Source organism: Mixophyes fleayi, chromosome 2, assembly GCF_038048845.1.
Source record: "Mixophyes fleayi isolate aMixFle1 chromosome 2, aMixFle1.hap1, whole genome shotgun sequence".
Classification (NCBI taxonomy): Eukaryota; Metazoa; Chordata; class Amphibia; order Anura; family Limnodynastidae; genus Mixophyes; species Mixophyes fleayi.
Window position 1 is genome coordinate 159,033,644 of NC_134403.1, and position 17,869 is coordinate 159,051,512.

At 38.2% G+C, this 17,869-nt stretch overlaps 1 protein-coding gene across 2 annotated transcripts; it reads left to right on the forward strand.

Annotated features, from left to right (window-relative positions):
• Positions 1 to 1,654: 1,654 nt before the first annotated feature.
• Positions 1,655 to 14,009, forward strand: LOC142138291 (toll-like receptor 8). Of its 2 annotated transcripts, none has more exons than XM_075194819.1 (2): positions 1,655 to 1,679; positions 8,764 to 14,009. In XM_075194819.1, exon 2 carries the CDS (start codon positions 8,779 to 8,781, stop codon positions 11,884 to 11,886), a length of 3,108 nt encoding a protein of 1,035 aa, XP_075050920.1. In that variant the 5' UTR covers positions 1,655 to 1,679; positions 8,764 to 8,778; the 3' UTR covers positions 11,887 to 14,009. The 2 variants fall into 2 exon arrangements, with proteins under 2 accessions (XP_075050920.1, XP_075050921.1); XM_075194820.1 differs by lacking the exon at positions 1,655 to 1,679 and adding an exon at positions 8,674 to 8,680.
• Positions 14,010 to 17,869: the final 3,860 nt, after the last annotated feature.

Sequence of the window (17,869 nt, forward strand, 5' to 3'; positions counted from 1 at the left end):
GGTGGCTTCAGGGTAAACAGTTCATAGGCTGATTCAATCTAAGGAATCCAAAGGAGGGGGTCGTCTCTCCAGGGGGTCTGCTCCTTTCATAGCCAGCATCATACAAAGGTTTATTCCCTAATATCAATAACTAAAGTATGCAATGTGCGATCTCTTCGCCGACTGCACCGGACAGCTGCTGATGATTAGGGCTTTAATATGATATCAGGCATGACACCTTTCCTATAACCTAAACCTTTAATAACACTAAAATGTACATATAATCATATTATATAAACTAATAATAAACCAAATGCTATCTGCTCATAAATTACAGTGTAACGGAACCGATATGAATTGTATAAATAACTAAATGTTGTAATGCGAGTGTGTGCGTGCGTATTTTACCGTGCGATCGCATCACGCCACGTGTTACGTGGTGTACGCTTTGCAATACGCACGGCAAACCAATATTAAACCAATATACTTTCGTTCATCCAATTATTTGACTTCAACAATACCTATACAACCACTCACAGGAATAAAAAAAATAATTATCAATTAATTAATTAACTAATGGGGCAATGACATTATATATTATTCTCTTTTTGGCCCATTATAAGTTGTTATAAGGCCCATTATAAGTTGTTATACGTTATAACAACTTCTAATGGGCCTTATAACAACTTCTAATGGGCCAAAGAGAATAATATATAATGCCATTGCCATATTAGTATTACCTAGAAGTATGTAGCAGGGATTTCTATACACTGGTCAGCCGTTAAAATAATAATAAAAAAAATCCCCCTTAACTTACCTTTTAATCAGCTTGTTCTCCGATGCGATCCTCTTTTCTTTTCTCCGAGTCACTGCTGCTGACTGCTGATTATAATTCTTCTCGTGCTGGGGACTCCTTGTGCTGCGCTCCGCAATGGATGTCGGGTGTGATGACGTCATGCCCGACATTCACTGCAAGCGCCGCACGGAGGAGGAGATCAGGGAGGGACCGGATCGCCAGCTGACATGACCGCGTCACCGCAAGGTAAGTATTTACTTTTTTTTTTTGCAATTTTTTTTTTTTTCATTATTAAGGGCCTTACACAGGCATGCGACACCGCGATGCCCTCCAGCCATCCGTACACAGAAACTGGGCAAACCCTGCAGCTAGAGTGGGCTTCCCTCCTGGTAATTGCAAACCCCAGACCTTGTGAGCGGTATTATGCAGCGCTGCCTCGGCCGGGCCCCCAGGCACCTGCCCATTGTGCCCAATGTAAGAGACAGCCCTGCATTTAACCCCCTATCATATATATCCCTCCACTGTCTTCTACCATTTGCCCCCACCACCCACTTTTCCTCTGTGCCCCTCACAATCCACTTTTACTCTTACTTCGCACCTTTTCCCACCATCCCTTCTTTTTCCATTTCGATAACCCTGCCAGTGTTAACATTTTATAATGCATTAATGTTGAAAATGAGTTCCCCAGCTCTTTCTAATACTCTTATAAATTATAATAGGGTATACACAGAAATAATACATAGAAAGGCCTTTAGGTGGCAGTATATAACTATGGCTAATCGTCCCAACAATAAGAGGGAAATGAAACAAAAAGAGGGACATGAAAATACATAGTAATAGTAAAGAAGTTATAAATATTAGACATTATTTGACTGTTGGTCTAATCAAGCGGGATTGTCTAACAGTAAGTGAGCACCACACCTTGTCTTATTGTGTTTTGGTTGTTTATTGTAAGAGTCATTTATCCTTTTGATGTTATGTGATTCTTTGCAGCAAAAATTATTCAGAATTCAGTTTGATCTGTATATGGGTCAGTGTGTCATTGTCAGTTTGTCACTCAAGGCATGTGTCAGTATGGCACTGTGTCTTCATAATCTGACAGTCTTGATTCTCTAGGAACAATCCTGGCTGTTGGTTCTTGAACAAGGGATGTTTGCATGTTGCGAAGGAGTTGTTGACTCATCTGAAATGGGTGGGATTTGAGTGAATTTTTGCATGTTTTGGGCAGATTGGAAGCGTTACCTATTTTTGTTTAAAATCTCCAGTAGGGAATATCGACAAATAGCAGTGTCTCTTATATATTGTGAATAAAGTAACGTACTTCACTTAATTTCAGAAATTTCAAACTATCAATAAATAGGGCCTTATGTGGTGTTGTGTAAGTGTAAATTGCGTCTCTGTAAAATACATAACTTACTTGCTAATCAGAGCTGCATGTATTTTAAGTTACGTGAAACTCTACATAGTATGCAACATTCCAGCATGATACGTTTAAAGACTATGTTATGCTTTAAGATCAATATAAGCTATATGCTGTAAGCCCAATAAATAAATAATAAAAAAAAAATCTGGCGACCATCCCCCTCCCCAAAAATTCAAGCCAGCACTAGTGCTGCCAGCCTAGGCTGGTATTGGCTAAATTGGTGGGATGAAAAGTGTGAGGTCACCATAAAATGCCAATACCAGCATTAGGCTATGCTAGCCTGGCTTGGTGGCACTATAACAGGGAAAATAGCAGCATGGGGTCCCCCTCCAAAACCAGCCCCCAGCCCTAGGCCAGTCAGCACAGGGCTTAATCCGAAAGGGGATTGGGCTGAACAAGGAATAAACAACCCCATGCAGATAACATTAGGGCTCTTCCCCAGATATAAATGAAATATATAATTTAGCATATTGTCTGTGGTGCACTAAAGGTCACAGCATGCCAAGGCTGATAATAAGGGATTGGGCATGCTGGTGCTTGTAGTACAACATGTTGGTTTTTGTGGTAACTGCTGGGACCTGTAGTGCACCAGAACAAAATGTAAATAAAGACACACAATTTTTTTAAAGAAATATAAAAAAAAACACCCCCCACACAACTCTAATTGACCATCTTTATTTCCTCACCTAATCTGAAGGTTGACACTGGGACCATTGACATCCTCATATGTAAACAATCTAGGTCACAAAAAAAATCCCTCATAGACGCTGCTAGACTAGCTCCCATTGCCAAAGAGATCTTAGCACCTGTGCAATTACAGAATATGGCCAAAAGTATGTGAATATCTGAACATTACATCCATATATGCTTGTTGAACATCTCATTTCAAAAGGATGGGCATTAATAGGGAATTGGTCCCCCTTTGCTGCTGTAACAGACCTTACTTTTTTGGGAAGATTTCCACTAGACTTTGGAACATGGCAAGGAAGATTCACATCCATTTAGCCACAAGAGCATTAGTGCTGTCGGTTCTGATGTAGGTGACAAAGCCTGACTCACAGTCGACGTTCCATTTCTTCCCAAAAGTGTTCTATGGGGTTAAGATCAGGGCTCTGTGCAGGCCAGTCAAGTTCTTCTACACCAAACAAGGGAAACCAGTGTTTGATGGCCCTTGCTTTGTGCATGTGGGCATTGTCATGCTGAAAGAGGAAAGGGCCTGGCCAAACATTTTATTAAACTACATTTTGTTTTGAGTTGGTGGGTGTGTTTTTTTTTTTTTTTAAAAAAACATTTACCTCTGGTAGAATATAGGTCCAGCAGTCCCTGGTTGCCTGGGTATGCTGGCACTTGTTGTTCCTCAAATGTCAGCCCTGGCAGCCACGGGTATGTGGCACTAGTAGTACTACAAGCTTCAGCATTCCCAACCCCTTAATGTTGGCCTGGGCATGCTGGGACCTGTAGTGCCCCACTGATAAAGAGCTAAAATATATATATATTTTTTTTACTTATTATCCCACACCCACTGTACTGCATTTTTCTGTGGACCGAGGAATTTAGCCCTATGCTGACTGACCAAGAACTATTTTTTTTTTTACTACGGAAAGGGGATCCCATGCTGTGAATTTCTCTGTTCTAGTGCCACCAGTGTGCGCTGGCATAGCTGATTGCTGGTACTAGCAATTTTGGGGGGGGGTCACACATTTTGTTATCCTGATTTTGCCTGTGCCAGCCTAGGCTAACAGCGTTAGGGCTGGCTTGGCCTTTTTGCGGGGAAAATTGTGTCACTATCTTCCGCTCTTTTTCTTACTTATTTAAAAATTATCGTAAGCACAGATGTTGCACCCGAGGGAAAATAGGTGCAACAAATATGCTGCTTAAAAGACATATCTGCGCCTGCATGGAGTGCAGACTGAGAAGTAATCCTTTTTACTGCACATGCGTAGTATGGAAAAGCAAATTTTGTACTTCAATTTCGGACTTATATTTTACACACTTTACATGAGGTGTGGTCAACAAAGTACCTTTAAAGGTGACAGTAGATACAGTGAGGCTGATTCTGAGTCGGACCTGCGCTGGTTTGCATGGTGTAAAAATATGCAAACCGGTTCTACATATATGAGTATGCAGATTTGCTGGAATCTGATACTCGCTGCCACTTACATCTGGAGAGGCAGAATGGGGGAAGGAAGCGGTGCTCCAACGTAGGTTGAGTAGCAGGCGCGGGCTGGGAGACTTCAGTCGGGGGGCGCACAGGCGGCCGCATCTCATTACACGGGATGCGGCCGCGTCGCCGCATCGCGTGTCATGTGATGCGGCCGCCTGATGCAGGTAAAAATCCGGAGAAATTGCATGGGGGGCGGCCGTAAAAGCGGAGAGTCTGAGCGGCCCTGGGGGCCGATGCCCCCCTGCCCCCCGGCCCAGCCCGCCCCTGTTGAGTAGAGTAAGGTCATGTTCGCGTAATTGCAAACAGATGCAGACCAGCACAGAAACGTATATACGCTTGTCAAAGGCGTATCAATATACATTGATGTTAATATTGGTTGCCAATATTAGCTCACCGCTTCCGATTGGTTGATTGTGAATTCAACACTGAAGCTGCTGTTTTGTCATTGTATTTCAGAAAGCTTTTTTTTATTTATGCACAAGAAGGGGCATTCTGCTGATTCAAGAGGTTTTTTTTATATTATTCAAGCCTAATAGCAAATTGCTATGAAAATAAATGTTTTAAAGCATGGGTGTATCTTACATATGCATGATATATTCGTGCAGGTCTTTTGCATATGCTGTTACAGTACTGCGTGCAGATTTTTTCAACTTTAAAAATTGTATGCTTGCAATTTTGCGTGTAAATGCGTGTAAACTCAACATGAGCCCCAGTGTGTTCAAACATGTACTAAAATCTTTGTAGATTTGTTGCTTCCCCTTTTAGACACCAGTTCTTCTTTTGGCTAACACAATCTATAGATAAATGAGAAAAGAGAGCACGTCATAGTGCTATCAATCATTTTATTCAGTTATTACCACAATAGTGGAAACAAGCACACCAGATTAAAAGTCAGTAAAAGCACATAACATAAACAAGATAAACTTCAGCTCACCACAAGGAAGAACACAGGTTTCTCTTGCTTCATCCGTGTTGCGGTGAAAAGGTATGTGATTACCACGTCATACCCTTTCATCATGTGGGCCATCATCAGAGAGATGGTCTGGCTTTCAGTACCTATATAGAACTAAATCACATGAACTACCAATCAAGAAACAACATAATATATATAGCGTGTAGTAATTGACACACAGAGGGCCTGATTCATTAAGCTACGCAAATGTATTTTATTTTATTTTTTTAAAAGTGCATGTAAATCGAGCATATGCACGTCCGTATTTAACAAGGAGTGGCTCTGAATAAACATATCGTGTTGAATATGGGTTTAGGTGCGCTCTGCTCTGACAGACAAGACACTGCTAGATACGTCCAATACATATGTGGAATATAAAGTCCCAACAGAAAGCATAGAAATCAAAGTATTGTCACCTGTTAATAATATAGGGCCTGATTCATTAAGGATCTTAAATGAAGAGTATCCTTATTTCAATCTCCTGGACAAAACCATGTTAAAATGGAAGGGGTGCAAATTAGTGTTCTGTTTTGCACATAAATTAAATACTGACTGTTTTTTCATGTAGCACACAAATACTTGATAGCTTATTTGTACACTGAAATTTAAAGTTGATATATGTGCGTTACATGATAAAACAGTCAGTATTTAACTTATGTGCAAAACAGAACACTCATTTGCACCCCTTCCATTGTAACATGGTTTTGTCCAGGAGACTGAAATAAGGATCCTCTTCATTTAAGATCCTCAATGGATCAGGCCCATAACCATTAATGAAAAAACATTTAAAAAAGTGTGTTTTTTTCAGTTTTCTCCCCCCATAAAATACATTTATTAGAATGTTATTAATGTCTACAGTACATTAAATGTATTTTTACAGTTGCTGCTGATTGCAAACATTTGTTCTAGCATACATATGCTACTGTCATGATTCTCACTCAACACTTACACCTGCCCTGTAGCTGGTGCAAGCGACATGACAGAAAAACATGTACCTTTGAGATGTCCAAAGCTTGAATCGAGTGCTGCGTGCGCTCAAGCTTGTCATGCTTTTACTGCACATTAATTACATGCACACGCCCTGTCCCTCCCCATTCCGCCCATGAAATCGCAGGCTGTCGTATTGTTGCGCCCACAAAATCGCAGGCTTTTCAAAGATGAATTGAATGTGATTGCGTTCACTGGCGCATGATCCAGTTCTGTGGCATGCAGAGAGATTTTACGCAAAATACGGCATTTATCCGCATTTACTTTACTTAATGAATCGGCCCAAAGTATCCAATAAAGTTATTGCGACGATATGCAAAATTGCAGAGGGAGAATTATTACGTTTAATGTTCTTGAAATACTCCAAGGCAGGGTTGAATCCTTAGTCAACTGAGTAGATACAGGAAAATTTGATGGTCAACCCTTCTGAGAAAGGTGTTTATTGATGAGTTATGTGTTTATAGATCAAAAGTGCTCTTAACCTTAAAGTTCCGAAGAGATAAAATAGAAATCAACCTCATTAGCTCATAAGTCCAGGATCAATGGTTTTATCATCAAATTCTGTGCAATGATCTGTTTATTTTATATGCCTCAACTTTCCACTGAAAATGATAAAAATAGGTTGTGGGGATGAAATTGATGCCTTTTTGTAATAAACTTTTCTCAGCTATAGTTAGATTTTGTGAAGACAAGTTATAAATTATGTTGTCTTGCCCCTCCCTGTTTTTTTAAAAACAACTCCTGGTTTTTCATTTAGCCTGGGAGTCAGCTTCAGTCATGTACTGACCCCTAAAAGAGTTATATGATTTTCAGGGTATGCAGTATTACAAGAGAAATGGGACATTAAATTAGTGATACTATCCTTTAATTTTTGCACACACTCATCTTGCTGCATCCTTTACTCAAAGCATCCCGAGAACATTTATTTAACACACCTTCCTATGGATTTCTGGGTTCTACCACTCTACTTTGGGAACATTATGTATTCTGAAACCTCTTGGTATGTGGTTAAGTTTAAAATAATCAGAATGTGAATAAGCTTGTAAGTCATAGTCTACAGCTCTTTTCTTAAACCGCAAAATCTCTTGTTCAATATGTTTACCAATGGATTCATCACCATTATCATTCAAGGCTTCAGTTCATTAAATTTTATCAGCTTCTGTATCCGAGTGTCATGAGCCGCCATGCTAGCCGCGAAGGCTCAGCTCTGGTAATCTGCGAGAGCCTCCCGGCATTGCCAGGGCGACCTGGACGCCGTCTTCATTACAGCTGCATCCTGGCAATTAGCAGACAGCCTGTGTGTATGACATAGAGAGGTGTGTGTGATGTAGAGAGGTGTGTGTGTATGTGCACCTTCCTCTTTGATTGGCTCACATCTGCTTGAAAGGTAGGGAGGGCTTAGACTGCCTGCCGGGTATAGCAGTTGTGCTGCTGCATTAGCTAATATGCTCCTGTCCTGTGGATACTTTGCCTTTGATTGGTTCATGTTGTGACTCCTGGCTTGTTTTTGGACCCTGCTTGTATGCTGATTGCCCTGACCCTTGGCTCTGTCTTTTGGCTTATCCTGCTTGCTGCCAGCCCTGGCCTGTCTGCGACTATCCTACTAACTTCTGTCCCATGACACCTGACCTGTCTCTGGTTATTTGTATTCTGTGTTGCTGGTACCTCTGCCTCCAACCTCCATGCTGACGGTAGCGGCACATAACCTTTCACTACATTATAGCGAAGTCATGGAGGCATCCAAGTACCTTTGAGTGCCCCAAACTCTACGGGAGAGGCGGCTGCAATAGGTGAAGACCTCTACCCCCAGTTCTGAAAGTTTGTCAGTTTCGAGTAAGCCGTAACACAGAGAATGATAAAGTTTCAATAAAATATTGATTAATGTCTGCTGTAGTCAGGGACTGTTTCATCACCAGCATAGGGATAGCAAAAAAATTAGTTACTTTGCACTTTGGCAAAACAATGTTGCATTGTAGGGGAGGCAAATTTAAAATGTGATGGCAGATTTATAGTTGGGATAGGGCATGTTCTAGATCCACTTTAATTTTCAGTGTACAAATAAAGCTATTAAGTATTTGTGTGCTACATTAAAAAAAACATCCAGCATTTAACGTTTGTGCAAAATAATAAACTAATTTGAACCCCTTGCATTATAACATGGTCTTGTCCAGTAGAAAATGTACTAATTTTTTTGCCTTACTTTCCTTGATGAATCAGGCCCAGTATATCTACATTTAAAGGCCTTTAGATGTCAGTATGCAACTATGGTTAATCATCCCAACTGTAAAAGAGGAATGAAACAGAAAGAATGACACCAAAATAAAGTAATCTGTAAAACTTTATTTGAAATCTGGTTTAATTACCCTGGATTGTCTAACAGTACTGAGCACCACATCCTGTCTTATTGTATTTTAGTTCTATGTAACAGTTACTTATCATTTTAATGTTGTGTTTCTTTACAGCGAAAAATATTCAGGATGCTGTTTAATCTCCTATTTGTACCTCTCATAATCTACATTTCCTTTGGATTACGCATGGTAAAATCTGACAACAGAACCCTCCCATGCACAATTGAAGAAAATGACTCATCGGTTGTCTTTGACTGTCATGCACGGCGGTTGAAAACCGTCCCATCTCCCATCAACTACTTGGCTAACTCTGTAGAGCTGTTGTTGTCTCATAATCATTTGCAGATTGTATCAAACACTGTTTTTTGGAACTGGCACAATTTAACTAAATTAGATTTAAGCTCAAACTACAATCAATGCAATACTGACATATGTGAAACAGGTGTAATAATTGAGGATGAAACATTCACCAACCTAACAAAACTCAATCAGCTGCTTATAGATAACAATAATTTGCAGAAAGTACCCACTGGACTGCCCATTTCATTACGTCAATTAAGTTTACGGTATAATAATATATCTTCGGTCACCAGTGAAAGTCTCTTCGAGGTCAAACATCTAAAAGAGCTATATCTGGATCATAACTGTTACTATGGCAATAGTTGTCCTGGAGTTTTTGAGATTCCAGATGGAGCATTTCTTCCATTCAATGACTTAACCATTTTGTCTCTGTCATTCAACAACTTAACCAAGGTTCCTCCAAAACTACCATCATCCTTAAAAGAACTTTATTTAAGCAGTAACAGCATAATCTATGTTGACAAAGAAGACTTTGTGAATCTAAATAATTTAGAAATCCTACATTTAAGTGGTAACTGCCCAAGATGTTTCAATGCTCCGTTCCCATGTAAGCCCTGTGTTGGCCAACCTTCACTTAAGATACATCCAAATGCTTTTCGGAACCTTAATAACTTGCTTGAACTTAACCTGGGCAATACTTCCCTGACATCAGTATCAAGATTGTGGTTTCTAAACACAACTCGTCTGAAAGTGTTAAATCTTGAGAAGAATTATCTGGTGAAGGAAATGGCATCAGCAGAATTTTTACTTGGTTTACCTTACCTTCAAAAACTTGATTTATCTTTTAATTATGAGATAAGTGAGTATTTAAAATACATAAATCTTTCAGATCATTTTTCCTCATTACTATCCCTCCAAGAGTTGCATATAAAAGGTTATGTATTTCAAGAAATTACAAGTAATAGCATTGCTCCCCTAACAAATATAAGCACACTGAATGTCATTAATTTTGGAGTAAATTTTATTAGACAAGTTGATTTATCAGTGTTTCAGAATTTCCAAAACTTAACACTGATATACTTGTCTGAAAACAGAATATCCCCGTTTACTGATCGAGTTAATCAAAGCAAGATTTCGGAAAGATCTAAAAGTCAAAAAGTTCAACGACGTTCCACCAATGTTATAAATAAGGCATCAGATATTTCTACAGAAAATATTCAAATTAATTGGTCTGACCAAGTCATTCATTCTTTGTGTAGTTCATATGGCAAAACTTTAGATCTCAGCTCAAACAGCATTTTTTTTATTGCTCCAGAAGAATTCCGTTCCTTATCAGATGTAGCATGTGTGAATTTGTCCCACAATTACATTGATCAAAATTTAAATGGGAAAGAATTTATCCACTTATCAAAATTAAAATATTTAGATCTTTCATATAATAAATTAGATTTTGATTCTTCTAACGCATTTAAAGAATTGCCAAGGCTACATGTTTTAGATTTGAGTTACAACAGCAAATATTTTATTGTGGAGGGAGTGACTCATAACTTTCAATTTATTGACAATCTTCCCAGTCTAAAAGTGTTAAATTTAAGCTGGAATGGGATCTCCACTCTAACAGAATACGAAATTAACAGTAGTTCTCTAGAAGAGTTAAGGTTTTCAGGCAACCGCTTGGATATCATGTGGACTAAGTGGAACCAGCATTACTTCAATATTTTTAAGAACTTTTCCAATCTTAAAATCCTTGATATATCTAGTAATGAGCTTGAAACGGTTCCTGAGAAAATATTTGAAAACTTACCTACAAGCCTAACAAAACTCTATTTAAACAATAACAAATTTGGGTTTTGGGAGTGGAAAACAGTAAAGTACTTTCAATATCTGGAGCTCATTGACCTCAGCTATAATAGGCTGACAACAATACATAACGACATGTACAATTACACATCCTCCTTGCAGAAACTTCTACTCAACAACAACCTGATTTCAAACTTGCCAATCGCGTTTCTTTATAAAGCCACAGGCCTTACAGCACTTGATTTAAGCTACAACCATCTTCAGAGCATAAACAAATCAGTATTTTTTTCCGGGATTGATAACTATTTAAAGGTGCTGTGGTTGGAAGGAAATCCATTTGATTGTACGTGCGAAATTCTTGACTTTTTAGACTGGATCAGAACAAATAATGTTACAATTCCACTACTGGCCACTAATGTCATGTGTGCCGCTTCTGATTACAGAAAGGAAAAAAGCATTATATACTTTGATGTACATGCATGTAGTTTGGACTCCATTTCTATGATGCTATACTTTATGTCATTTTTTACTACTGCTCTTACTATTACATTACCAATTCTGAACCAATTTTTCTACTGGGATGTATGGTACATATACCATTGGTGTGTGGCAAAGCTGAAACTTAACAAACTCCGTAATTCAGAAAGTCTATATGATGCATTTATCACTTATGATGAGACAGATTTAGCTGTCAGCCACTGGGTTTTTAATGAACTATGTGACCAGTTGGAGGACAGAAGAGAAAAACACGTACGTCTCTGTTTAGAAGATAGAGATTGGGAGCCGGGAAAAGCTGTTATTGATAATATTGTGCACAGTATTAACCAAAGTAAAAAGACAGTATTTGTTCTTACCAAAAAATATGTGAAAAGTGGAAAGTTCAGAACAGCATTTTACTTGGCCATGCAAAAACTGATGGATGAGAATATGGACGTGATTGTCATCGTATTACTGCAACCCGTTCTTCAACATTCTCAGTATCTGAGGCTCAGGAAAAAAATATGTTCAAGCTCAATTTTGGAGTGGCCCAAAAATCCCCATGCAGAAGATTTTTTCTGGCAAACACTGAAAAATGTTTTACTGACAGAAAATAGCAGCAGGTACAACAATTTGTACACAGATACTGTAACAACTTAGCATTAGGACTGGCAATATAACATAATTGTATCTAGCATGGTTTCAGTGACATTGACATCAGATCTTTAAAATAGATATATGGTTTATATGCGTAGCCAGATTTACAGCAAAGTTGCACAAACAATTCTATTTAATATAAATGTCAGGGTCTATTAATGAAACAATGTGAACTGCTGTAGCCATTTATCCAGCACTCAATTTCCTTGTATCAAAACAAGACCTAATTAAACAACCTGTTGTTTAAGAAAACAATTACATCAGAGTTCATAGTTGCAGATTTTAAAATACACATGAGATAAGAACCATTTTCAAAGTGTCTGTGATGTTAGTCCTAGCAATGATAGCAATGAAGAGTATAATAAATACATTCACCCTTTTAAACTTTCAACAGTCACTCTATGCAACTGACTGAGGAATGAAAAATAAAGTTTTATTGAGTGTTACAAAGCAGGTGAAGGCTATAAATAGATATATAACCTCTTGGAATTTTCACTGACCGAAGTATCCTTAAGAAATTAAATTTAAGGGGACCTGATGAAGTCAGGACAACATCTGGACGACCCACAACAATGTGATAGAACTGTTCAGATGTGTAAAGCAGAACTTACAGAAATATAATATGGTTCCCACAATCTGCATTGAACAGTTGTAAGAAGGAAACCTTACTTAAGACCTCAACACAAGCGAAATGTCTGAAGTATGCAAAACAATTCTTAAATGGGACAGACACTTCGGAACAAACTCTTACGGACTGATGAAACAAATTGAACTTTTTGGCCACAAACACAAAGATACATTTGGAGAAAAAAGGGTGAAGCATTTAAAGCAAAAAACACCATGCCAGCCATTAAGAGAGACTATCTGTTATGCTTTGGAGTTTGTACATGGAAGGAAGACTGGATTCAACTAAATATCAACAAATCCCAGAAGCCAATGTCCCAGAGTCAGACAGAAACTGAAGCTGAATAGAAGTTGGATATTATATCAATACAGCAATTGAAAACATACCTCAAAATCAACCAGGGGTGAAAGTTTAAGAATTTCAACTGGCTATCACAGTCCCCAATTTGCAGTGTGTCTAAGAAGACCTAACATTTTTGAGGTAGAAGAGTGGAAAATAATTCCTAAAGCAAGAATAGAAAGACTATTAGCTGGCTACATTTAATATTATGTGATCTCTGCCAAAGAAAGTGTTACTGAATGTAGTGACTGATAGGATGTCCAAACATTTGCATGTCACATTCACTGATTTTTGTAAATATGTTAAATACAGCAAATAAGTAGCAATTGTACAATATAATGTGCAGAAATATGTAGGGCCTGAGTCATTAAGGAAAGTAAGCCAAAAAAGGAGTAAGGTTTTCTCCTGGAAAAACCATGTTATAATGCAAGGTGTGCAAATTAGTTTATTATTTTGCACACAAATGCTTGATAGCTTTATTTGTAAAGTTGATCTAGGACATGCCCTACCCCAACTATAAATCTGTCATTACATTTTAAATTTACCTCCTCCTCCAATGCAACATGGTTTTGTCAATGTGCAAAGTTACTCCCTTTTATGCTTTCCTTTCCTTAATGAATCAGGCCCATAGTGTTTAAGTTTCTAACCTGAATAGGTTGTGTTAACTTATCTCCTTTCTCTTTTTTATGTATCTCCCCTTGTTTTCTTTATCTATTTATAATACTTTTGAAAACTAAATAAAAAGATCTTTAGTAATAAAAAAGAAAACTACAGAAATAAAGAAATATGGAATTGGATCAGGGGTACCAAACTTCTGCATACAACTGTATATTTAAAAATTGTTGGCTGAACTCAAATGTGATAATATGAAGCCTCTAAGAAGGTTCTGAATTTACTATGAGGTCAGAGTCGCCAACCAGTAACTCAAACTCTTTCAAATGTTTCTTTCACAAATGGCGAACATTCCTCCCATGAAACACCTTTTATACTTTTATACATGGTGCAAAACTTATGTAAACATAGACAATCATAAACATACAATACAAAATCATATGGTTATTCCAACCAATCTTCCAAATGAGCCCCAAAAATGTGCAAGTAATTTACAAAAGCTGTGCAATCATAATTTCTATGTACACCAATTAAATAACTATAAATATGACATATTCAATGTTTCTATTTAATAGTTCAATGACTACCACTTAATTGGTCATATTAAAGAGGAACTGACCCTAAATTATAGAATACAACCCACCTTCCTCAAAGTAGCTGAATGCTAAAGTGCCAGTATCTAGAACCCTTCACATTCATAAGAGACTCACCATATTAACTGCTCTATTGCTGGACTAAGCAGGAAAATGTAAAATTTCAGCACACAGACATATTTTGTGTCAAGAGTCCTGATTGGACAGCTGCAGCAGCATCCCATTAGAAACACAAAAGAGCACTGAGGTGGCAGGCATTGAAAATTCCAATGTCTTCTCCACAACGAGAATTCAGTTAAAGATCTGCTGGTGGGTGTCTATCTGATCAATGGGGTGTTTGGGAGGGGGTTCTATGGACGTTGTACTTGGGTATTCTGCTAGCTGGATTTTACTGGATTTAGGGAAGAGATGGTTGTTCTTTAAGCCCTGTTATGTCATTATATTGATATTGAACTGTGACGGGATATCCTCAATTATGAGAGAAAACACACAATGATTCCACTTGTAGCACACACAGACTAATTTAGAATTGGATTTATCTGTTTTTGCGGTGTCTGATAAGTACTTCCATACTGCACCTCAGCACCAAAAATGCATATGCATATGTCCGTATATAGTTTTTTGCGTATTGATGACTCCTTACACCTGAAGATGCGGAATGGGGGCAGGCACAGGCAGGCAAGCGTAAGCTGAGTACATTAAGGACATTCATGTGATTGTGGCATGGATATATCTGCAGAGATGCCTCTTAGGAGGTGCATTGTTCTCGGGTGCTGGAGTGCTGGTGCAGAGCTATGCAATGCTAATGATAACTATCAGCAGTACTTTGTAGGCACTTCTGATTGTGTATTGACCGCTCCTGCTTAATTATTTACCATTCTTTACCATTGCAGCTATATTATATGAAGTCTCAGCCATCTATTCACATTATTACTTGGGGTTTTATAGGGGAAAACAACAGATGTTTGTATCTAATATAATTTGTTAAAGTTTATATGGAACATGCCACTTTCCCATAGACTATCGTGGGGCATCAGTATACATGCTTGTTACTCCTGATGTACGTCTGTTGTAAGTGCTGCTGATTTTGAGCTAGGCACATCTTGAGTTGCATTCCACTGAATAGATGCACATAAATATCCTTTTTTATTTGCATATGTTTCCTATGTATGTTCTGAGCTTATATGTGCACATCTCTACATAACACCCACAATGTTCTGTCTAAGTGCCGCATGCATTGAACCAAGTCATCAGTGCATTCTATTGCCTTTTCTACAAATAAATCTGGGCTCTAAGAAGCCTAGAAGGATGTTTATATCATCATATATATCTTCTGCAGTCAACTTGTGGTTAATAAAACTACACACTGTAGTACGCAAAATACACAAGATGTGACCGTTTGTTTTCATTGCTGCTACTGTCATTATAAGCAATATTTTCTGTAGTTTCAACATTCAGACCAAATCTATATATTTCATAGGCAACCTGGCATATACCTTAGTTGTCACATACTCATTAGGTGCCCCACACTGACCCATCTAGTGGCCATTACCATTATAAGTCATGCAGTTGTATAACAAACACATTTATTATACAATCTATACAATTGTTATTGGTATTGCCTTTAGTCATTTGAATAACCTGTCTTTATATACATTTGTAGCAGTGTATTTGATATGTATTTTGAAGCTTGATATGAAGCATAAGTGTTTTTACGTGTTCATAGATTTCTTGTCTCTTCACGTATATTTATGTATATTCTCAGTCTTTAGTCAAAGAATGTTGATATGATTATGAATTTTTGCAAAATTATACCTGTCTTACATTTTAATAGAAGATTCCGTAATCATGTCATATGCTGATCAGCCTCTAACAATGAAAGTTTAAATGTTATACACATTGTTGTAACATGTAATATTAATACCCGATAAAGTTGTAAGACGCCCAAAACAATGTTGTCTCACTTGCTTCCCAAAAGCTATGTTGTGAAACAGCACATACAACTTTGTAGTGTTTACATGTGTTTTCTTGCTTTTTACTAACTGTAGCTGTATCTCCACTAATAAACATGACCTGGAGAAATATGCATATTCAATGCATGTTGTTGCATTTTTGGATGTGTCTTGAGCACTGCAGTTTCCAAACATTCCAGACACCTTCAAGTTGTAAGGAAAAATGTACATGTGGACGCAGCCTCATGGCATAACTTGCTCTATGAACAGATCTCATGCAAATACGAGAATATATATATATATATATATGTATATATTTTGTGTGTGTGTGTACATATATATACGAAGTGGAAGGCCATGTAAAATCACAGGGCGGTGTCAACAACTGCTAAGGCGCATGGTGCGCAAAAGTTGCCAATGCCCTGCTGATTCCATAGCTGAAGAGTTTCGCACTTCCACTGGCATTGATAAAAGCACAAAATCTGTGTGGTGGGAGCTTAATGGAATGGGTTTCCATGGCCGAGCAGCTGCATGCAAGCTTCAAATCACCAAGACTAATGCCAAGCATTGGATGGAGTGGTGTAAAGCACACCAACACTGGACTGTAGAGCAGTGGAAAAGTATTCTGTGGAGTGACAAATCACGCTTTTCTATTTGGCAGTCAGATGGGTTAGTCTGTGTTTGGCGGATGCTGGGAGAACATTACCTGCCTGACTGCATTATAAAAACTGTGAAGTTTGGTGGAAGAGGTATGGGGCTGTTTTTCAGGGTTTGGGCTAAGCCCCTAATCTCCATTGAAGGGCAATTTTAATGCATCAGCATACCAAGTCATTTTGGACAATGCTATGCTTACAACTCTGTGGCAACAGTTTGGGGAAGGCCCTTTTGTATTCCAACATGACAGTGCCTCAGTGCACATTCAAGGACTACAAAGGCATGGTTTGATGAGTTTGGTGTGGAAGAACTTGACTGGCCGGCACAGAGCCCTGACCTCAACACAATTAAACACCTCTGGGATGAAATGGAGATTGCCAGCCAGGCTTCTTGTCCAGCACAAATCCCCACAGAAACACTCCAACATCTTGCGGAAAGCCTTCCAAGAAGAGTGGAAGCTGTTATCACTGCAAAAGGGGAACCAACTTCATATTAAAGTATATGTATTTGAATACAATGTCATTACAGTCCCTGTTGGCGTAATGGTCAAGCGTCCGTATACTTTTGTCCATATAGTGTTTGTATGTATGTATATATATACACACACATAGTTAAAGTTAAACAATTGGATGAAGGTAGTAATCAATATTTTCTGTACACTCAATCAATAGTGATTCGATCTATACGCAACGTAATTATTTTCATCAACAACCTTTTATTAAGCTTAACGTTTACTAATCTTTATTTTTATAAAATAAAATGGTAAGTAGGCTAAAATATATTTCCAACTTACATGTTTGGTATCAATCTGTTCGAAATTGCATGAGAACGTTTCCAGTATTATTTGTGTAGCATTCGCACTCTGCAAAGTAATAAATAATAAAAAAAATTCATACAATAAAAAGCCAGCACACAGGGATCATAAAAAAACAGTTTATACAGGTCTACAGATGGGAAATTGGAGACGGACAGCTGGCAGTTTCAAGAAACAATGACCAGAAGAATCCATCAATGCTGTATCGAGTTCTTGGGAGGTCATGACCCGGAAACCTTTGAATGAAGATCTTAATACTATAACTGTGTATCTCTGTGATGTCACTGCCTTTTACAACTGTACAGTGTATACATTTTTGACTGGCTTTGGCTTTAGAAACCAGAGCCTTCTGATAGAAGCTTGTGCTAGTACTAGAAGGTGCATGCTTATGCATACC

Coding starts and splice junctions, on each gene's coding strand:
- LOC142138291 (XM_075194819.1), top strand. CDS start 8,779: ATGCTGTTTAATCTCCTATTTGTACCTCTCATAATCTACATTTCCTTT.